General features: G+C 39.8%; 1 protein-coding gene across 1 annotated transcript in view; it reads right to left on the bottom strand.

Moving 5' to 3' along the window:
• TBC1D22A (TBC1 domain family member 22A) overlaps nucleotides 1-1,760 on the bottom strand; it is a 171,424-nt gene extending 169,664 nt beyond the window's left edge. Inside the window, exon 1 of the mRNA XM_069849907.1 lies at nucleotides 1,577-1,760. Coding sequence (XP_069706008.1) covers nucleotides 1,577-1,638 — 62 coding nt within the window. The 5' untranslated portion in view covers nucleotides 1,639-1,760. The remainder of the gene's footprint in view (nucleotides 1-1,576) is intronic.
• Nucleotides 1,761-16,175: the final 14,415 nt, after the last annotated feature.

The following is a 16,175-nucleotide window of genomic DNA, read 5'->3' as shown; positions in this document are numbered from 1 at the left end:
CCAACCTCCAGACTGTAAGTCCATCCTTAGCAAACCTGAGACAGAACGGCACCAAAAAGACTGCAGTCATAACAAATTTTAAGAGAGGCTTAGAGTCATGCTACAGGGACAGTATCAATAGTAGTAAAGTTAGCCCTACAGATGACTGAGTGGTGGTTTCTAAACTCTATCAGTTTTAATGTGATTTCATGCAAATCAAAAGGTCAGTCCACCACCACCAGTTCTTCTACATGACTGTGCACCATATGCTCCTCTGTTGAGTCTCTATGCTTTCCTCACATGACGGTCAAGTGTCACTTTCCATTTTGGCATGCAGACAGAACATGACATTTCCTTCAGACACTCTGCGAATTACAACAGGAATCCATGCAAATATAAAACAACAATCATCTTCTCCGCGCCATTAAAAAAAAAATCAAAATCCCCAGCGTTTTCGTTTTTCCACACACCTGCAGTTGCCTGCAAATTTATTACCTACAACTACTCATAGACCCTGTGAGATCAAGGAGGATCAAAAGCGTTTACCCCAAAGGACTCAGCAAACTTACAAAATAAGAAGTTCAGTGAAAGGAGAACAGGCTCAACTAAAAGAGTTAGTTTTTAACTAGAGAAACAAAACCACCAGTTTCTGCTTATGAGTAAAGTGAGTATGGAAGAAGATAAACAATGAGCAAGATTATTTTTGCCTGATTCAGATAAATGCTATCAAGTATAAAGTAATTGTTCTCTGAGAGCCAATACACATCATTCTTCCAAAAGAATATAACAAACTGAATTACTCCACTGTCAGAACAGTTTAGGGATAGGAGTACAGAATTAATAAATTGTCCCTGCCCATGGCAGCGGGGGTGGAACTAGATGATCTTTAAGGTTCTTCTAACTGAAACTATTCCATGATTCTATGAAATAATCACCTGAACATACGTTTTTCAGCCTGACGTTACAATCAGAAGAGTTAATGTGAGTTTGAGGACGTATTCTCTGGAAAAGTTGAATCTGGGAATGCATTAATAGCTCTAAGCAGAGATACAACAACTGGCTTTGCTGTGCAAGCCTTAGGAAGAAAGTTAAGAAATCAATGATATTTTGAAATATCAAGTAGGAACCAAAGTACGGCTGCGTGCCCATAAAGCACAACATCCTGGGCAGGGTTTCACAACTTCATAACTTGTATAATCTCTTAAGAGCTCCAAATATGTTGTGCCACTCAAAACTTCCGAGGGAACACACCCCCAAAGTGCCACTAGCTCTCTGCACCGCGGCATCGGGCTGGGAACGCGCCCCCGGGGAGTTATTTAGAATCAGAGAATCACAGAATGGTTTGGGTTGGAAGGGGCCTTAGAGATCATCTAGTTCCGACCCCACTGCCATGAGGCGCGGGGCGGGGGGGAAGTTAACCGCTTCGCTGCTGCCGGTTGTGACGGAGCCCGGCTGGGAGCAGCGGGAACGTGACAGGCCCGAGGAGGGGGAGGCCCCGCGCCGCCGGCACCGCCCGGCGGGCACAGAGCCGACCCGGTGGCGGCAGGAACGCGGCGCCGGGAGACAGCGGGGCCGGGCAGCCCCGCGCCGCCCTCACCTGCCCGGCACCTTCGCGCCGCTCCGCTTCCAGAACTGCTTTCTGCCCGCGTCGCTCGCCATGGCGGCCGTCACCTCATGCCCGGCCCCGCGGCGCGGCTGGCGGCCCCGGCCCGCTGCCTCAGGCTTCACTCCCCGCCATCCCCGGCCGCGGCGCTGAGCGCCGCCATCTTCGGACCCGGCAACGAGGCCGCTCCTCATTCGCCACCAGGGCGGCCCGGGGCTCTCAGCCAACCAGAAGTGAGAGTGCTGCCGGGCCGGCCAGGCGGGCGGGGGAGGCGCGGCCGGGGCGGGGTCGGCCTCGGGCCGGGCGGGGTGGGGGCCCCGCGCAAATCCGGGTTGGGGCCGCCGGGGTCGGGGCGGAGGTTCTTTCCTTCCTCTTTTCTCCTTTGTTTCCCCCTTATCCCTTTTTGCCCTTTCCTTTCCCCCTCTTTTTCCCCTTTCCCTTCTCTTTTCCCCTTTCCCTCCTCTTTTCCCCTTTCCCTCCTCTTTTCCCCTTTCCCTCCTCTTTTCCCCTTTCCCTCCTCTTTTCCCCTTTCCCTCCTCTTTTCCCCTTTCCCTCCTCTTTTCCCCTTTCCCTCCTCTTTTCCCCTTTCCCTCCTCTTTTCCCCTTTCCCCCTCTTTCTCCCCTTTCCCCCTCTTTCTCCCCTTTCCCCCTCTTTTTCCCTTTCCCCCTTTTTTCCCTTTCCCCCTTTTTTCCCTTTCCCCTTTTTTCCCTTTCCCCCTTTTTTCCCTTTCCCCCTTTTTCTCTCCCCCCTTTTTCTCTCCCCCCTTTTTTCCCTTCCCCCTTTTTTCCCTTTCCCCCTTTTTTCCCTTTCCCCCTTTTTCTCTCCCCCCTTTTTTCCCTTTCCCCCTTTTTTCCCTTTCCCCCTTTTTTCCCTTTCCCCCTTTTTCTCTCCCCCCTTTTTCTCTCCCCCCTTTTTCTCTCCCCCCTTTTTCTCTCCCCCCTTTTTCTCTCCCCCCTTTTTTCTCTCCCCCCTTTTTTCTCTCCCCCCTTCTTTTCTCTTCCCCCTTCTTTTCTCTTCCCCCTTCTTTTCTCTTCCCCCTTCTTTTCTCTTCCCCCTTCTTTTCTCTCCCCCCTTCTTTTCTCGCCCCCCTTCTTTTTTCTCCCCCTTCCTTCCTGACATGCCACCCTGGAGCAGTACAGAGAATCACTCTTGCTTCCTGGTTGTGATTAACTAAAGTGTTCCTATACAGTCAGATCTAACTTTGCAGTACTCCAAGTATGATGCTTTCAGGTGATACTGAAAACGCCTGCAAATAAACTCTCCAAGACTCATTTTGGAGTTTCAGAAAGCAAGCATCCTTTATCGGGCCTGGGCAACACAAAGGAGTGATCTCCACCAATCATGCGCAGCAAGACAAGAGCTGGTTACAGCATATACTCCCCACTTATATGCATATGGATAAATTTCCCCAGAGATTTTATGCATATTTATTACTTTCAGCACAAATCATACTTCACACAATATATTATCACCTCTACAGAATGAACAATGTCAGGACAAACACTGTCTGAAAGAGAACATGCTGTCAGAGGGACGTTCTGATTAACTTTTGAAAATACAGTTACTTAGATGAAATTTTACATTAGCTTAATTCAAAAATATTCCATTTTTTGTAATAGTAACTACTTCTCATATCACAGGCTTTAATCTTTTTTGATTTAATGATAAAGAGTAAATCAGAGCACTCTTCAGGATGAAATGCAAACTTTATCATGTCCATGGAAGATGTTAATTGTAGATAAGAGGACAGATTTCAATCAACTTAGATCTAACATGGTTTTTATAACAAAATACATCAGAGTTTTTCCACTTTATTTTTTTCTAGCTTTTACCCAGTTATCTTGGGGGGGGCTTTCATCTTTCTCAGCTTTAAAGTTCTGAAGACTGTACTCATCCAATCTTTGTTTCTACTTGGTTTATTTGCTCTGAAATAATACAAGATTGAGGGTCTTTTTATGTACCTGTAGAATTGTCAGCAATTCTGATCCAAGGATATATCATCTCGGCAAATAAAATAGGCATGATTTTATGTTAGTCTTCAAAGCGTGGCTCCTGAGAAGACAATGCTGTTACACAGTTTTTTGCTGAATCCTAATTTAATTTGTGAAAGATCATTCAGGGAATGTTCTGCCATAATTACCTCAAAAATTGGCATATAGTATAAGACCTGAACTGCAACACAACATTTGCTCTTTAGTATGTATTTCATGTGTAAGTTAGTTATTAAGAATAAAAAATAATAAAATTTTCTGACTGCTTTGGGAGTTTACCTTAGCAGTTATCATTGAGAACTGGGGGAAAAAAATTAAATGTTTCACAGATCTTGCAGGATCACGGTCCAAAGGTGAAATCTGCACAACCCTGTAGTTTCAATAGTACTTATCTATAAGTATTCTATGGGTAGTAAAATCTTCTCTGCTTCTGTCCTTTAGATAGGAACCATCTCGTAAGTTATGGACCCGTAAGATTTTGTAATGCATTGTGACCTCGAGTATCACAACTTTAACAGAATACACGAGAAGCATAAAGTAATATGAACTGTGTCTGTTAGCTAAAGTGAATATGAAACCTGCAAGGTCACAACTGGAACTTTGCTTGGTCTTAACTAGATAGTTTTAAATTAAACCTGTTGCTGTTAGAATACAAAAATGAAGTACTTCTGGCTGTGAAAGTCAAAAAAGTGATAAATCCATAAATGATACAATCTATCATTATCATTACTATGAAAGCTGGCACTATGTTTATGTTCTTTTAATTTGTTCATTGTGGACCTTACTCGAAGGGAAACTTAACTAGCTTCTGCCTAGGTAGCCTAGGCCATCCATCATCCTTGTAGAAGTTGACCTGAATCCTGAAGTAATGCCATTTGACTTCTGTGTCAGTCTGGTGCAGCCTTGTGGAACTTATGGTTCATTTTAGAAGTCAAAGTTTTATTGGATTACATAATAAAGCCAGCACATTAACTGCATTATTTAGTTTTCATTATATTCACTGTATTTTACATTGTGCCTAAGTTTTTAAGGGGTGATACTGAATTTTATAATGGAAATGTAACTGTTTCATTGGTTTGTTCCTGTGATTAAGCCTGACCTGCAAATGGGGCTACATTTGTATCAAGAAAAACTTGAAGTGCACAGTCACAAATCTCTGTCATTGCTACTGTGTGGAGAGCTGCTGTCAGTTTAGACCCTTAGACTGAAGTTGTATGAAGCTGGACTGGGCCCTCTCTGTTGTTAACTTTCAGGAAGGCAAGAACTTTGCACTAACTTTTATATTTTTTCCTTTCTCAGTGTTTTACTTTTATCGCAGACACAAACCCGCATTGCCAAGGTTCTGGAGATGGAAGGGATTTGGAAGAAAAGACCTTTCAAGACCCCATCAGGTAATTTAGGTACCATTCTTTACGCTTATCCCTTAACCTGATCCAACCACAAAGGGTGTGTCCTTGAAAAAGACTTGTAAATTGGTATTAATAGGGTATGATAAGAAAGTATGTTCACACCTATACAATATTTGGAAGGAGAGGGTGGTCTGAGCATGTATTTTACGAGTGTTCTGTTTAACTTTTCTTGGTTACAGAAATATAACATGGGTAGCCAAGGGTGTACACAGGCTCAGATGTCAACCTCTTTATTGTGTCTGAGAAGGAGACCTGTCAGAGTTCAGATGCTGTCATTCGAGGAGTATAAGAACACTGAAGTCACCTGTCCTGCTGCAGCTGATTAGCATAGTCTTCAAACACTCCCAAGGGTAAAAGTACTTGGGAATTTGATTAGTGTTGAGTTTTGCTTAACTATAGTTTCACTGCTTCAAACAACCAAACTAGGTATTTCAAAGCCTGCACGGCTGTTAACTATACCCTGCCCTGCTGGGATTACAGTATAAACTTGCAGTAATATTTCAGTTGCCACTTGCATGGGAATTTTCATTACTTCAGAGCAAGAAGAAATATTAAAAGGTCTGCTGTAGTATTTGTTTTGTTTCATGCAAAGCTGTGTGCTAGAATTTATAGTTGGGAAAAGGTCTGTTTTCAGCAAAGACAAAAAATGTATTGAGCTAACAAGAGGTTTGTGCAGTTTTTCTTTTTTCTTCTTTTTCTTTGCTGTTAGTTTTCTTGGGCATTTTTCAGAATTGAGTCACTGAATGCAGCAAGTAACTGTTATTGAGGATGCCCAGGAAGTTTCTGTGTGTTCTGAAATGCTGAAATGTAGTCGTGGTTTTGGTTGATCAAAAGTGGGTGTGTTTTAGCTTGCACTAGCAATTTTTTGACTGAAGTAGACACTGAAATGTTTATTCAGTGTGATAGCTAGTAATATAGCTGTGCTGGGATGGTTATGCAGGTAGACTTCACTGTGGAGGTGCAGTGTGTTTTGGGAAAACAAGCTTTTCTGATGATGCATCGGGAAGTATAGATTGATGCTAAACAAAACTAAGCTGACAGCAGCACTCGTTGTTCGCTTAGCCGTGCTTACGCCACAATTTGCTGATAAAGTTGTATAAGCCAGGGAGTGTGCCTTTTCACGCTTATCCTTACATCGCTATGTCAGCAATATGCTGTAATGTATATACAACTGGGTGGTGTGGTTTAAGCTGACTTATTTTACAAGATAACAAGACTACCTTTCTCTACATGCATTTTTGGTTTGCTTTAATCAGTAAGAAAAAAAATTGGAAACTGAATTCAAACGAGCATTAGTTTCTGCTGATGTTTTTACTGCTTTAGCAAACTGGTGGAAACACTTCTGAATGTAGCACACAGGACTTTCTGATCACTCTTTCCATTTGGTCTGTGCATGTGCCTTTTTACTGTACCATTGTATCTGTATACTTTATTGTAACCATCATGGAAGAAGCAGTTATTTAAAATAAAATTGAGAAAAGGGAGCGAAGTTTCCAAGCAAGCTAACCGAAAACCAGCATCTGCACAAAAAGAAAAGAGTAACAGAAACAGAGAGAGCCACTTATACTAAGGAAGACAATCCCTGAGGGTACAGTGCTTGGTTACAAAAAGTTATGAGGCAAGGTAAGAGAACTGGGAGAACTGCTCATGTAGAACCATTGAAAAAAGAACAAAGAGATGTTAAACAAGAGGGAGAGCTAGAAGCTAAATTGGAAAAGGTTAAACATGGTCCAGCAAATCACATAGTCACAACAGCTCTTTCAGTGAAGTGCAATTTTTTTCCAGAAAACAAGAAAAAACAGAGAAAGATTCAACATGAGGGAGTAATGGCCAGGAGTCAGCATTGCAGACAATCATCACAGCACTTTGTATCCTGTTCTCTGTAAGCGGCCTTCTCTGTTGTATGTTAATTGAACAAGATTTTGAAAATAAGAGCAAACTTACCAAAACGCACTTACGCTGGTTGTGCACATGTATGGAATTATGCGCAGTCATGCTCTGTGTACAGTAACAATGAAAGAGCACTGTGAAACATTAAAAAAGCATAAACAAATATGTGCTGTCTCTGGGAAAATGTCTTGGTCTCTGATTTCTCCTTCTATAAAAGTGATCATTGCGGGTAGTTTTCTAAAGCTCTCAGTCACTATAATATTAGTAATGGTGCTCGTGTTTACATTTCATGCATTTCTACATGAAGGTTTTTAGTTTTATTTTTGTCCACCTCACAGCCTCAACTTATAATCTGAAACTGTCGGGTGTAGCCTTGAACAGCGCTCTCTGTCCAAGAAGCACTTGCTCACCAGCAGTCCAGTGCTCTTTCTGAAGTCTGATGCAATATGAAGTTAAGGTATAAATGACTCAGAGGAGGAAGTCTAGGATAGAAGATGGGGAAGCTGGCAAAAGCAACAGGTCCTTTCTCCCACATATTTCTAGTTCCTTAAAATGCCACTTCATTATGTCTCCAGTTCATAGAGTGAAGGTTTAAACATAGCATTGCAGCATGACAGAACTTTAAACTCAGATAAATAAATCAATCCATATTTGGCTCTGAGCCATGATAGTTCTCCGTTCATTGCTGACAGAATTTTTATTTTTTTTAATTATACAATTCAAATAAGTTTCTAAACTTCACATTTAGCTTGCTGCTAGAACAAGGTGCAGAGGAAAAATCCTTGTAGCATCAGCTGACGTTTTCCAAGGCTAAAAATCTTGAGTTATCATGAGAGCTTTAGAGGTGCTAGAAGACCTGCTTAGTACTGTGGTTTGATGAGGCAGTAAGCAATACCATTTTTCCAAAGTCAGTAAGAGCATGCAGTTTCTTGGAACAGACACAGAAACTTACTGTCTACTTTTGCTTTACTGCTTTACATGAAATACAACAGAATGCAAGAGAAAGGTATCTAGAGCTTTTCTTCTCAATCCACAACTTTTTTTGAAGTGTCATCTGTAATTACCTGTAGCGCAAAACAAGTTTTGGGCGTGTAATATAAGAGTGAGTTGGGTTCCTAGATATCTTAAGCTTAATAAGAGCCATACTCACCTTGCTACGTGGCCTCAATTTTTTTCTTGTTTTTAAAGTTTGCATCACTGATTTTCTCAGAGAAAGTACCTGAAACAAAGTGTCTTACAACTCTAAGAAGGAATTTAGCAGCAGATCTGTGTGCTTTTGTTCAGCCTTTCAGTTTTGTTCATTTTGGTTCTAACTGAGAACTTCCTCTCAAATTTTAGGAAATGTACCAGACATGAGGAGAAGTATTTCTCAGTACTATTTAGTTTTCGCTTATCCTGCTGCTGCTGTGACTGCTGGTACTGACCTGCTCTGACCTGTGGTTTGTAAGAAATTCTGATGAGTTTATATGTAGGTCTTTGATCACTTTTTTCAATGAAAGAAACCTCCACACCTACAAAAATCTATAAAAGGCTTTAGTTTATTCCCTGCTCAGTTTGTGTTTCTCCGTCTATTTCATCGATTGTTCTAAACAGAATTTCTTAGAAGGTATACACAGCACAGAGACATTGCACTTGGCATGCCGCTGGCATCAGTCATGCCCTTGGCTTCTTCCATCTTTTGACCAAAAGAAAAGCTGTTTAGAAGTGAATCTTTAACTCCTTCCATGTGTGCGAGAAGAATAGAGGCATGGTACTACACAGGAGTTTTGATGGATTATCTTCAGCAGATGTTTTCAGATATTAGACAGCATCAAGCTGTGTGTGAATGGGAGTCTACAGTTTATCTTGAGATCTTTGTTGTCTGACAATTTTCATGAGTGGAAGCTACAGGATTTGGTTGGGGTTTTATTTTTTTCTCTGCTGGTCTTTGACCATCCATCTCCATCACCAGCACTTGTTTAAATTCCCTTTGTGGTTTCTCCTTGGATCTCTACTGTAATTTAAGTCTGCCACTGACTTCTCTTTTGATGCCTCAAAGCCATCGTTAGTGCCTTTTTCATGTCATTTGTGTCTGTGTGAGGGATTAGGTTTTGTTAGTATTTACAGCAAAGCTTTACCATGCTATTCAGCCCCATTTCTCTCTCAATTAGTTTTTCTTTGATCCAAATGTGTATTAGAAGGTAATTAAGTTTCACTGTTTACTTTTTAATACATTCTAATTTTCTCCACATGGCAGCTGAAATGTACACTTAAACTGAAAACAGCCTTTTCCCCTTCTTTTATAGTGTCCCACATACTTTCAGTATTGAAATCCTATTAATGCAATTTCTGCAGAAAAGGATTAGTGAGTGAGCGAGTTCAGGTAGTGGAAGGTGAGTGACAAATACAGGGTAGAATATAAATTCACCATTGGTCTTGCATTGTGTTGCATAGATATAATTTCCAAAAATATCTTCAGCATAATACATTATAGTTATAATTCAAATCAAGAGAGTTGTACCAAAATCATGCTTTCTTTTTCTTTAACACGAACACTTCAGAGGTATATCTATACCAGATTTCATTAACTGCTCTTTAGTACTTGAACTTTTACATCGTTGTTTCTGTGGCTTGCATATGCTCTTGTTTGAAGGACAGCAAATATGAACAAGAGTAATAAGTGTAATCAAGATATTGCAGTTGGAGTTCTAGTAACAGGATCCTTTCAGTGTAATTTTCAGCAGAAAAGAGTTACTGAGTGCTCCTGCGTTAATGCTGTTGGGTGAGCCACCCATTTTACTAGTGAGAGTGCTGGGAAGGCAACAGAGGGGCTGAGAGGTTGGGTAAAGAGCCATAAGAAAAATCATATTGCAAAGAAAATGAAAGTAACTCCAGATACCTGGATGAAAATACAGGATAAAGATAATAAAGTATTTTATTATATGTTAGCTTTAAAGGGTTACTGCTTCTTATCCAAGAGGCTTACTGCATTAGTGATTTGGATTGACAAAGCACTCATTAGCTGTAGGTGAAAAATGCTTTCCTAAATTTAAGAATTTTGGTACTATTGGGGAAAAATTCAAAACCTGCATAGTTTTGTTATTTTTAGACTTTGTTACTTTTGAGAAAGGGGTAGGAATAGTGCAAGTTTTTCAGCTAAGGGAAAAAAATAAAATTCATATTGAGTAGTGAGAATGAAGTATTTCCCTATTCATATCACTTTCTGGTATAACACAGCATGTAGCATCATGTTGTAAAGTAATAAAAGGAAGAACAGCTTAGCTTCTAAACCTTGAAATGAAAATTTGCAATTTTGCTTGAATAGTCTTGACGGTTGTTTCAGGACTGGCAATCTTAGTGCAAGAAATGAACTAAGAATATTGACATAAAACCATCAGAGAGTCCCTGAGTTTTGAAGAGAAAATGATAAGGCAATCACAGACAGCTTCTCAGAAGTTAAAGCCATTTTAAATAGAAAGAGCTCAAAGGATTAATCTTTTCTACTGAAAACCTGAAGTATAGTGGTAATAATTCTAGCATGCATGGTCATTAAAATAAGATTTCACAAGTAGCTAGGGGAAATAGATACGTTGTGCATAATTTTTCAGAAATCTTTCTAACTCTGAAAATCAGCCGTGGGCTGCAGAACAGGAACAATATTGAAATACTAATGAAGCTTGAAAACTTCTGTGTTCTCTTTTTTTGGCTTTGTTTTGTGAGAGGCAAGATTTGTACAAGGAGATAGTATTTTGTATTAAACTAGCTCATGTAGCTGAGGGAAGAATGGATAGGTTTCTGTCATACTGTATTCTGGTTGCCATATTAATAATACTAGAATTATTAATATCAGGCTGATCCCATACCATCTTTATTATGTATGATTTAAATTAATTCGTGTGTGGTACTCTTCTGTTGGTACCAGTTCTCAGATAATGTCAGTCAACAATCTTACTAATGCTCTAAAAAAATCAAATCACTGAACACTTATAGGTGGGAAAAATTAAGAGTTGCAAATGATGATAATGGCAGTCACTACTGAAGAACATAGCAGAGTCATAATATGATTTAACAGATGGAAATTAATACTGGAAGAAGTTCAGGGGAAATACCTTAAGACTGAAGATAAGCAATCGCATCATAGGGTGGAAGATGTAGGAACTTCTTCATAAATTTTGTTCTTTAAATCAAGACAGAATGCCTTGCTGAAAAATATGCTGTACTTCAGCTACAGTTCATTGGGCCTGATTGAGCTATTTACTGTGTGAAAAAAATCTGTGTTCTTTGTGCAGAAAATCAGAGGAGTTCATCATAACAGTCCCTTGGGCTGTACAACCTATGAATTGCTCTCAAAGCTATTCCCTTCTGAATTTCTTCTTACTATTCATCTCTCTTTTAGCTTGTATTACTTAAACAATAGAGATGCAGTTACATTACATCGTTTTAGGCACAGAATGCACATTAGATACAGATGCTTTGTCTTATATGGAAATCACATTAATATGTGGTTTTGTTGGAGTATCACCAAGAATACTGATTTTTATTTTTTTTTTAGGCAAGGGAAAATTTAATGGAGCAAATATATTTAAACTACTGTGTCTAAAAATAAGCTTTCCTGTGTCTATGTAGGAGAAGAAAGAGGGCCACCTCTACATAGTTTTTAGTCTCACTGAAATCTAAACTGCTGTCTGGAAATGTGCCGCGTCTTCACTGAGAAGAGAGATTGGCTCCTTCTGTAGCATGCCTCATGAGAAAGGGTCTAAATTGGGGCCCTTTCCTTAGGAAAAAATAACTCAGGTAATTTTTTCATAGCTCTTAAATAATTAGCTAATTGACATGTGAACATATGGGAGCAGTGAAGGGATAAATCACCACAGCAGCAGCTATACAAGGCCTTTATAGTATTCCAATTTTCAGTCTGCACAGTAGAAGAAAATGTCCACTTTATTTCAGTGCTAATAGTTGGCAGTATGCCCAAAACAAGTAAAACTAATGAGAAAATTATTATGGTAGAGAAATAGCAGTCAGTTTTCATCTAGTGCTTAGAAATGATGGATCTAGGATAAAACTGCTTTTGATAGGCTTTGGGTTTGGCCACAACGTTTTACATAGCATACTTGTTGTTCTAGAAACTTTCAGTATCAAACATAGCTTAGGAAATCTCCCGTTCTGTTTTATAAAATGGATTGAAACATGAAATTCGTGCTTTTGTTTAATTCGTCTCAAAATGTGAAAGAAACATTTATGTTAATAAATCCTTGTTTGCATTCAGTTTCTCATTTCTTCAAGGCAAAGGACTGTTCATTCACTCTGCAACCCATTACTCTTTTTAGTGTGCCCGAGCTTGTCTGGAGAGGAGCTGAGGTGCCTTTGGCTTCTCTGGAAACATTATGTCATCATCTGAACAAGATGTTGTAAAGCCAGGAAAGGATCAATACTTTGATGAGGAGCTGCGGGCTCAAAACCACATTGTTATTTGATAAAGGACCACTTGGAACACTTCCCAAAGCATTTTCCATGGTATGGAGCTCTAGGGACTTGATTTGTCTTTCTGCCTAGGAAACTGAGTTGATTCATCTGTAAATACATGCCTGCCAACCTCAGATAACAAGAAAAATTGCACCTTCTGTCCACGTTTGGCTTCCGCCTTTCAGCCAATTTCAATAGTATACCATCTCTGTAAAAGAAGTACTTCACATAGCAACAATTAATTCAGTGGGAAAGGGAGGAAAAGGTTTTAACCTTTTTCCTGCTGTCGACACCAGGCAAGTCTAGCATTTAGTCCTTATGACCACACAGCCCTGAGCACACCACACTGCATGGGATGCAAGGGCAGGCAGTCCCAGAGGAGCCTGACTGAGAAAAGATATTGTGCTGCATGCAGTCCTTCCATCTGACCCCAGCCAGCTTCCCTGCCAGGCTGCAGTGCCAGTGCTGTTGACCGTGTCCACCTCAGGATTTCCAGCTGAGACAAACCAGGACAGCCGCATGCCTGTGGGTCAGTGTGTCGTGTAAGGCAGGACAGCTAGAGCTAAAGGGTTCTCCATTGAAACGAGCTCAGCTCTCCACTGAGAAACAATTTTCAAAAGAGATTCGGGTTGTTCAGGGTGCTAAAACAACATGGCTTCAGATGGTATCGTAATTAGTATACAGCAATCAGGAATTATGCAATGGGTTAGTAAAATGGATTGAACGAAATGGGCTGGCCAAAGCTTTTATACTCCTTCTGTCTTCTTCTTGCAGTCAGAGATGGCTTTAGCAGAAAGGCTGTGCAGAAGTCCTGTAGCTTTGTATGAACAGCCTACCAGCTATGGGAAAAGCTCTACCTTACTAGGTATTACAGCTTTATTTAACCCTCCTGCTGGCCCAAGTCCTAAGTAACCCAATTTTAGAATTCAGATGCCCAAAGACAAGAAATTTTTTTTACGAAATTTTTTTCTTTTTTTCATTGAAGAGGAGAATAATGACTGTGATAACCTTAAGAAATATAGAAGAGGGGAAAGGGAGGGTTCAGCATCTTATCACGATATATAGATGCACATATCACCTGACATTAATTGTGTGTTTGTACTCTGATTGATAAAAACTCAGTACCCAGTGCAGTTTCGAATTAATTTCACTTTTTTTTAATAGAAAGAAGTTGCTCATTGGTGTCATCATAACAAACAGATATTTACATTGACAGAAAACAAGTTTAAGTGTCAAATCACTTCCATCATACTTGTTTGGGTCTAATTTGTTGAAAATACTCTCTGGTTCCTCCTTGTGTTCTGGGGTGCTGAAAATCTTGAAGATTTCATGTCCATTCCAGCTCAATTTAACTGTTATATACGACTATTGAAATGTTGGTTATGACTTTTGGACTTTAAGAGCTTCAGAATTATTGACAAAAAACATTCCTTCATCTTATTTCCATCAAATCTAAACAATGCAGAACCTGCTTTTCATGTGGAAATGATGGCATTCCCTACCTCTGGAAGGCAAGAGCAGCCTGAATACTTACTTCACCTTAAAAGAATTGCTCTGTATTTGTTTGCTGTTTTATTTCTTTCAACAGTTAAAGCCATATGATCTTTCACATTGGTGGAAGAAATTGGCAAGCAACTTTGTCAGTGCTGTTGTGAAAAGCCTTTCACAGCATCCATCAGCTCCCACAAACTTCAGTGGGGTTGTTTATCTCTTTCATACCAAGGAAAAAGGATCAATATCCAAGAGATCTTTCATAGGCCTTGGAGTCCTGGAGAAATCAGCCAGCAACAGTCATCTGTGGTTCTCTGAATGTTTATTCTTCCATGTAGCCTTTTCTTTTCTTGCCACCTGCTCATCCAAACCACATTACTATAGAATTTTATCTGGTAAGTAGACCTCAGCATACATGTATGCAATGCCTGGGAGAAACTGAACCTAGGTGGTAAGGTTTTACTGCTCTGAGAAACACTGATGTTCATACAGAGTCAAGAGACAGATATTATGGTTTCTAAGGACTGTAACCTTGACAAAGACATTTTTTTCTTTGAAATATTCTGAGAACTTTTATAGCAGCCACAAGAAAGAACAGCCTTGTGTGCTTTTGAAAGAAGGCTGGGCTTCATGACTTAATCCTTTACTGTTACAATCTACTTCGTTTGTCCTCTATTAATAAAATACAATAAAATAATTCATTGTAGCATCACTATGTAAGTGGCTTTATCATATTCTACAGGATGAAAGCTTTTTCACTACTCTAAGCAGGCAAAAATAAAAATTCTTCATACTGTCTCTCATATCAAAGTATCATCAAAGTCCACTGTCGTGGTTTTAGTTTTCTGTTGACCACGTATTAGACTTTCAACACAGGATTTTTCCGTTTGGAAGGAAGTGGAAATCTTCCATTTGGAAGATGCTCAGGAGCATCTTCCCACTTGCAGAGGAGGATCCAGGGAATGCTTTCATTGTCACCAGTGTTTCCATCCAGTACGTTGCAATAAATGGAGTTTTGCAGTTACTGATAATTCTTCAAGAAGGAGCAAGCAGTTTCCTCTGAAGTTGCTATTAATACCTCATTATGAGATTATGATAAGAGGTCTCTCTGGAGTCTGCCAGCTAAACAGCTGTTGGAGCAGATGAGTTGGTACCACTCAGTGCTGTAATGTTTTGGTAATCTCATTCTTGAAGATCCAGTTAATTATCATTTGCAGCTTGTCCAGGTGTCTGTTAGTTGAAGACCAAAGTATTCTGGCATGATGTTTGAACCTGATGTTTTTTCATGTCAGCATGACCACTGAGCTGTCAACGTGAATCTGCATTTTTGGAACCTACCTACTTTGAAAGCAGCATTAGTGTATTAGGAGACAAAATCTGTTTATTACAGCAACACTGATAATGCTAATATTATCATTGAAAAATGTTAATATGGGAAAGGTGAAAAATAGTCCTTCACGAAGTTCAAAGAGCACATGCAACTCTATCCCACATTCAGAAGTGTTGCCCTTATATATAGATGGATGAGTGGAGGCAGGATTTCCCTTTGATACAAGTGAAAATTTCTGCATCTATGTTTATCTACTTTTTAAGGAGGTTGTTTGTCAATTCAGGTATTTCCTATACATACTTTCTGGAGATTTAGCAAAAGAACAGTGACTTAAAAAAGGATTCTTCCTAATTCCAGTGCTATGATAGCTGTGCCCATACAAACCCATATGAAAGTTGCTTGAGCGGCAGTAATAAAGACTTTGCCAAATGTATTCAGCTGTTTACTTTCAAGCTAAGCAGTGCTGCAGGGATCTTGGCATATGACCCCACTATTTGAAATCTGAGGAAATTCCCACTGGGACTGAGACAAAACACTCTCTTGTAACCATTTGGTGGGCTTTTACTACTGCGGCGTTTTAAAAAGCTGATGCTTAGCAGCCTCTCACTGCTCAGGAACCCAGCTGAGCTGCTTTACAGAGTGCTGTTAGGCTTGCCTTAGTTGCAAACACAATTCAACCACTCCCAGCCGTGTTCTGCCCACTTACAGCAATGATTAATTTCTTCCCAAGACTTCAACATATAAGTCATCTGCACTGAGTCATGTGTAGTGTTTTGGTTCCCCTTTGCTACATTTTTTAATATCAAGGTAGTAAATGATTGTTTCTTCACATTAGAATTTTCAGAAATATCATCTCTTACTTTCTTTTTTGCTCTAGTGGCCCTACAGAAGCAGGCAGAAAACAAATCTTTAACTGAAAATTCCATTTTTATGTAAGATGCAGCTTTTAATCTCTTTAAATGAAAGACTATTTATACATACTACGTATAGATTAATACATAATACATATTAATACAAAAGTGTTTATAAAGTCTAA

The sequence above is a fragment of the Phaenicophaeus curvirostris genome, chromosome 1, assembly GCF_032191515.1.
Source record: "Phaenicophaeus curvirostris isolate KB17595 chromosome 1, BPBGC_Pcur_1.0, whole genome shotgun sequence".
Taxonomy (NCBI): domain Eukaryota; kingdom Metazoa; phylum Chordata; class Aves; order Cuculiformes; family Cuculidae; genus Phaenicophaeus; species Phaenicophaeus curvirostris.
This window is presented reverse-complemented; position numbering and strand designations above follow the sequence as displayed.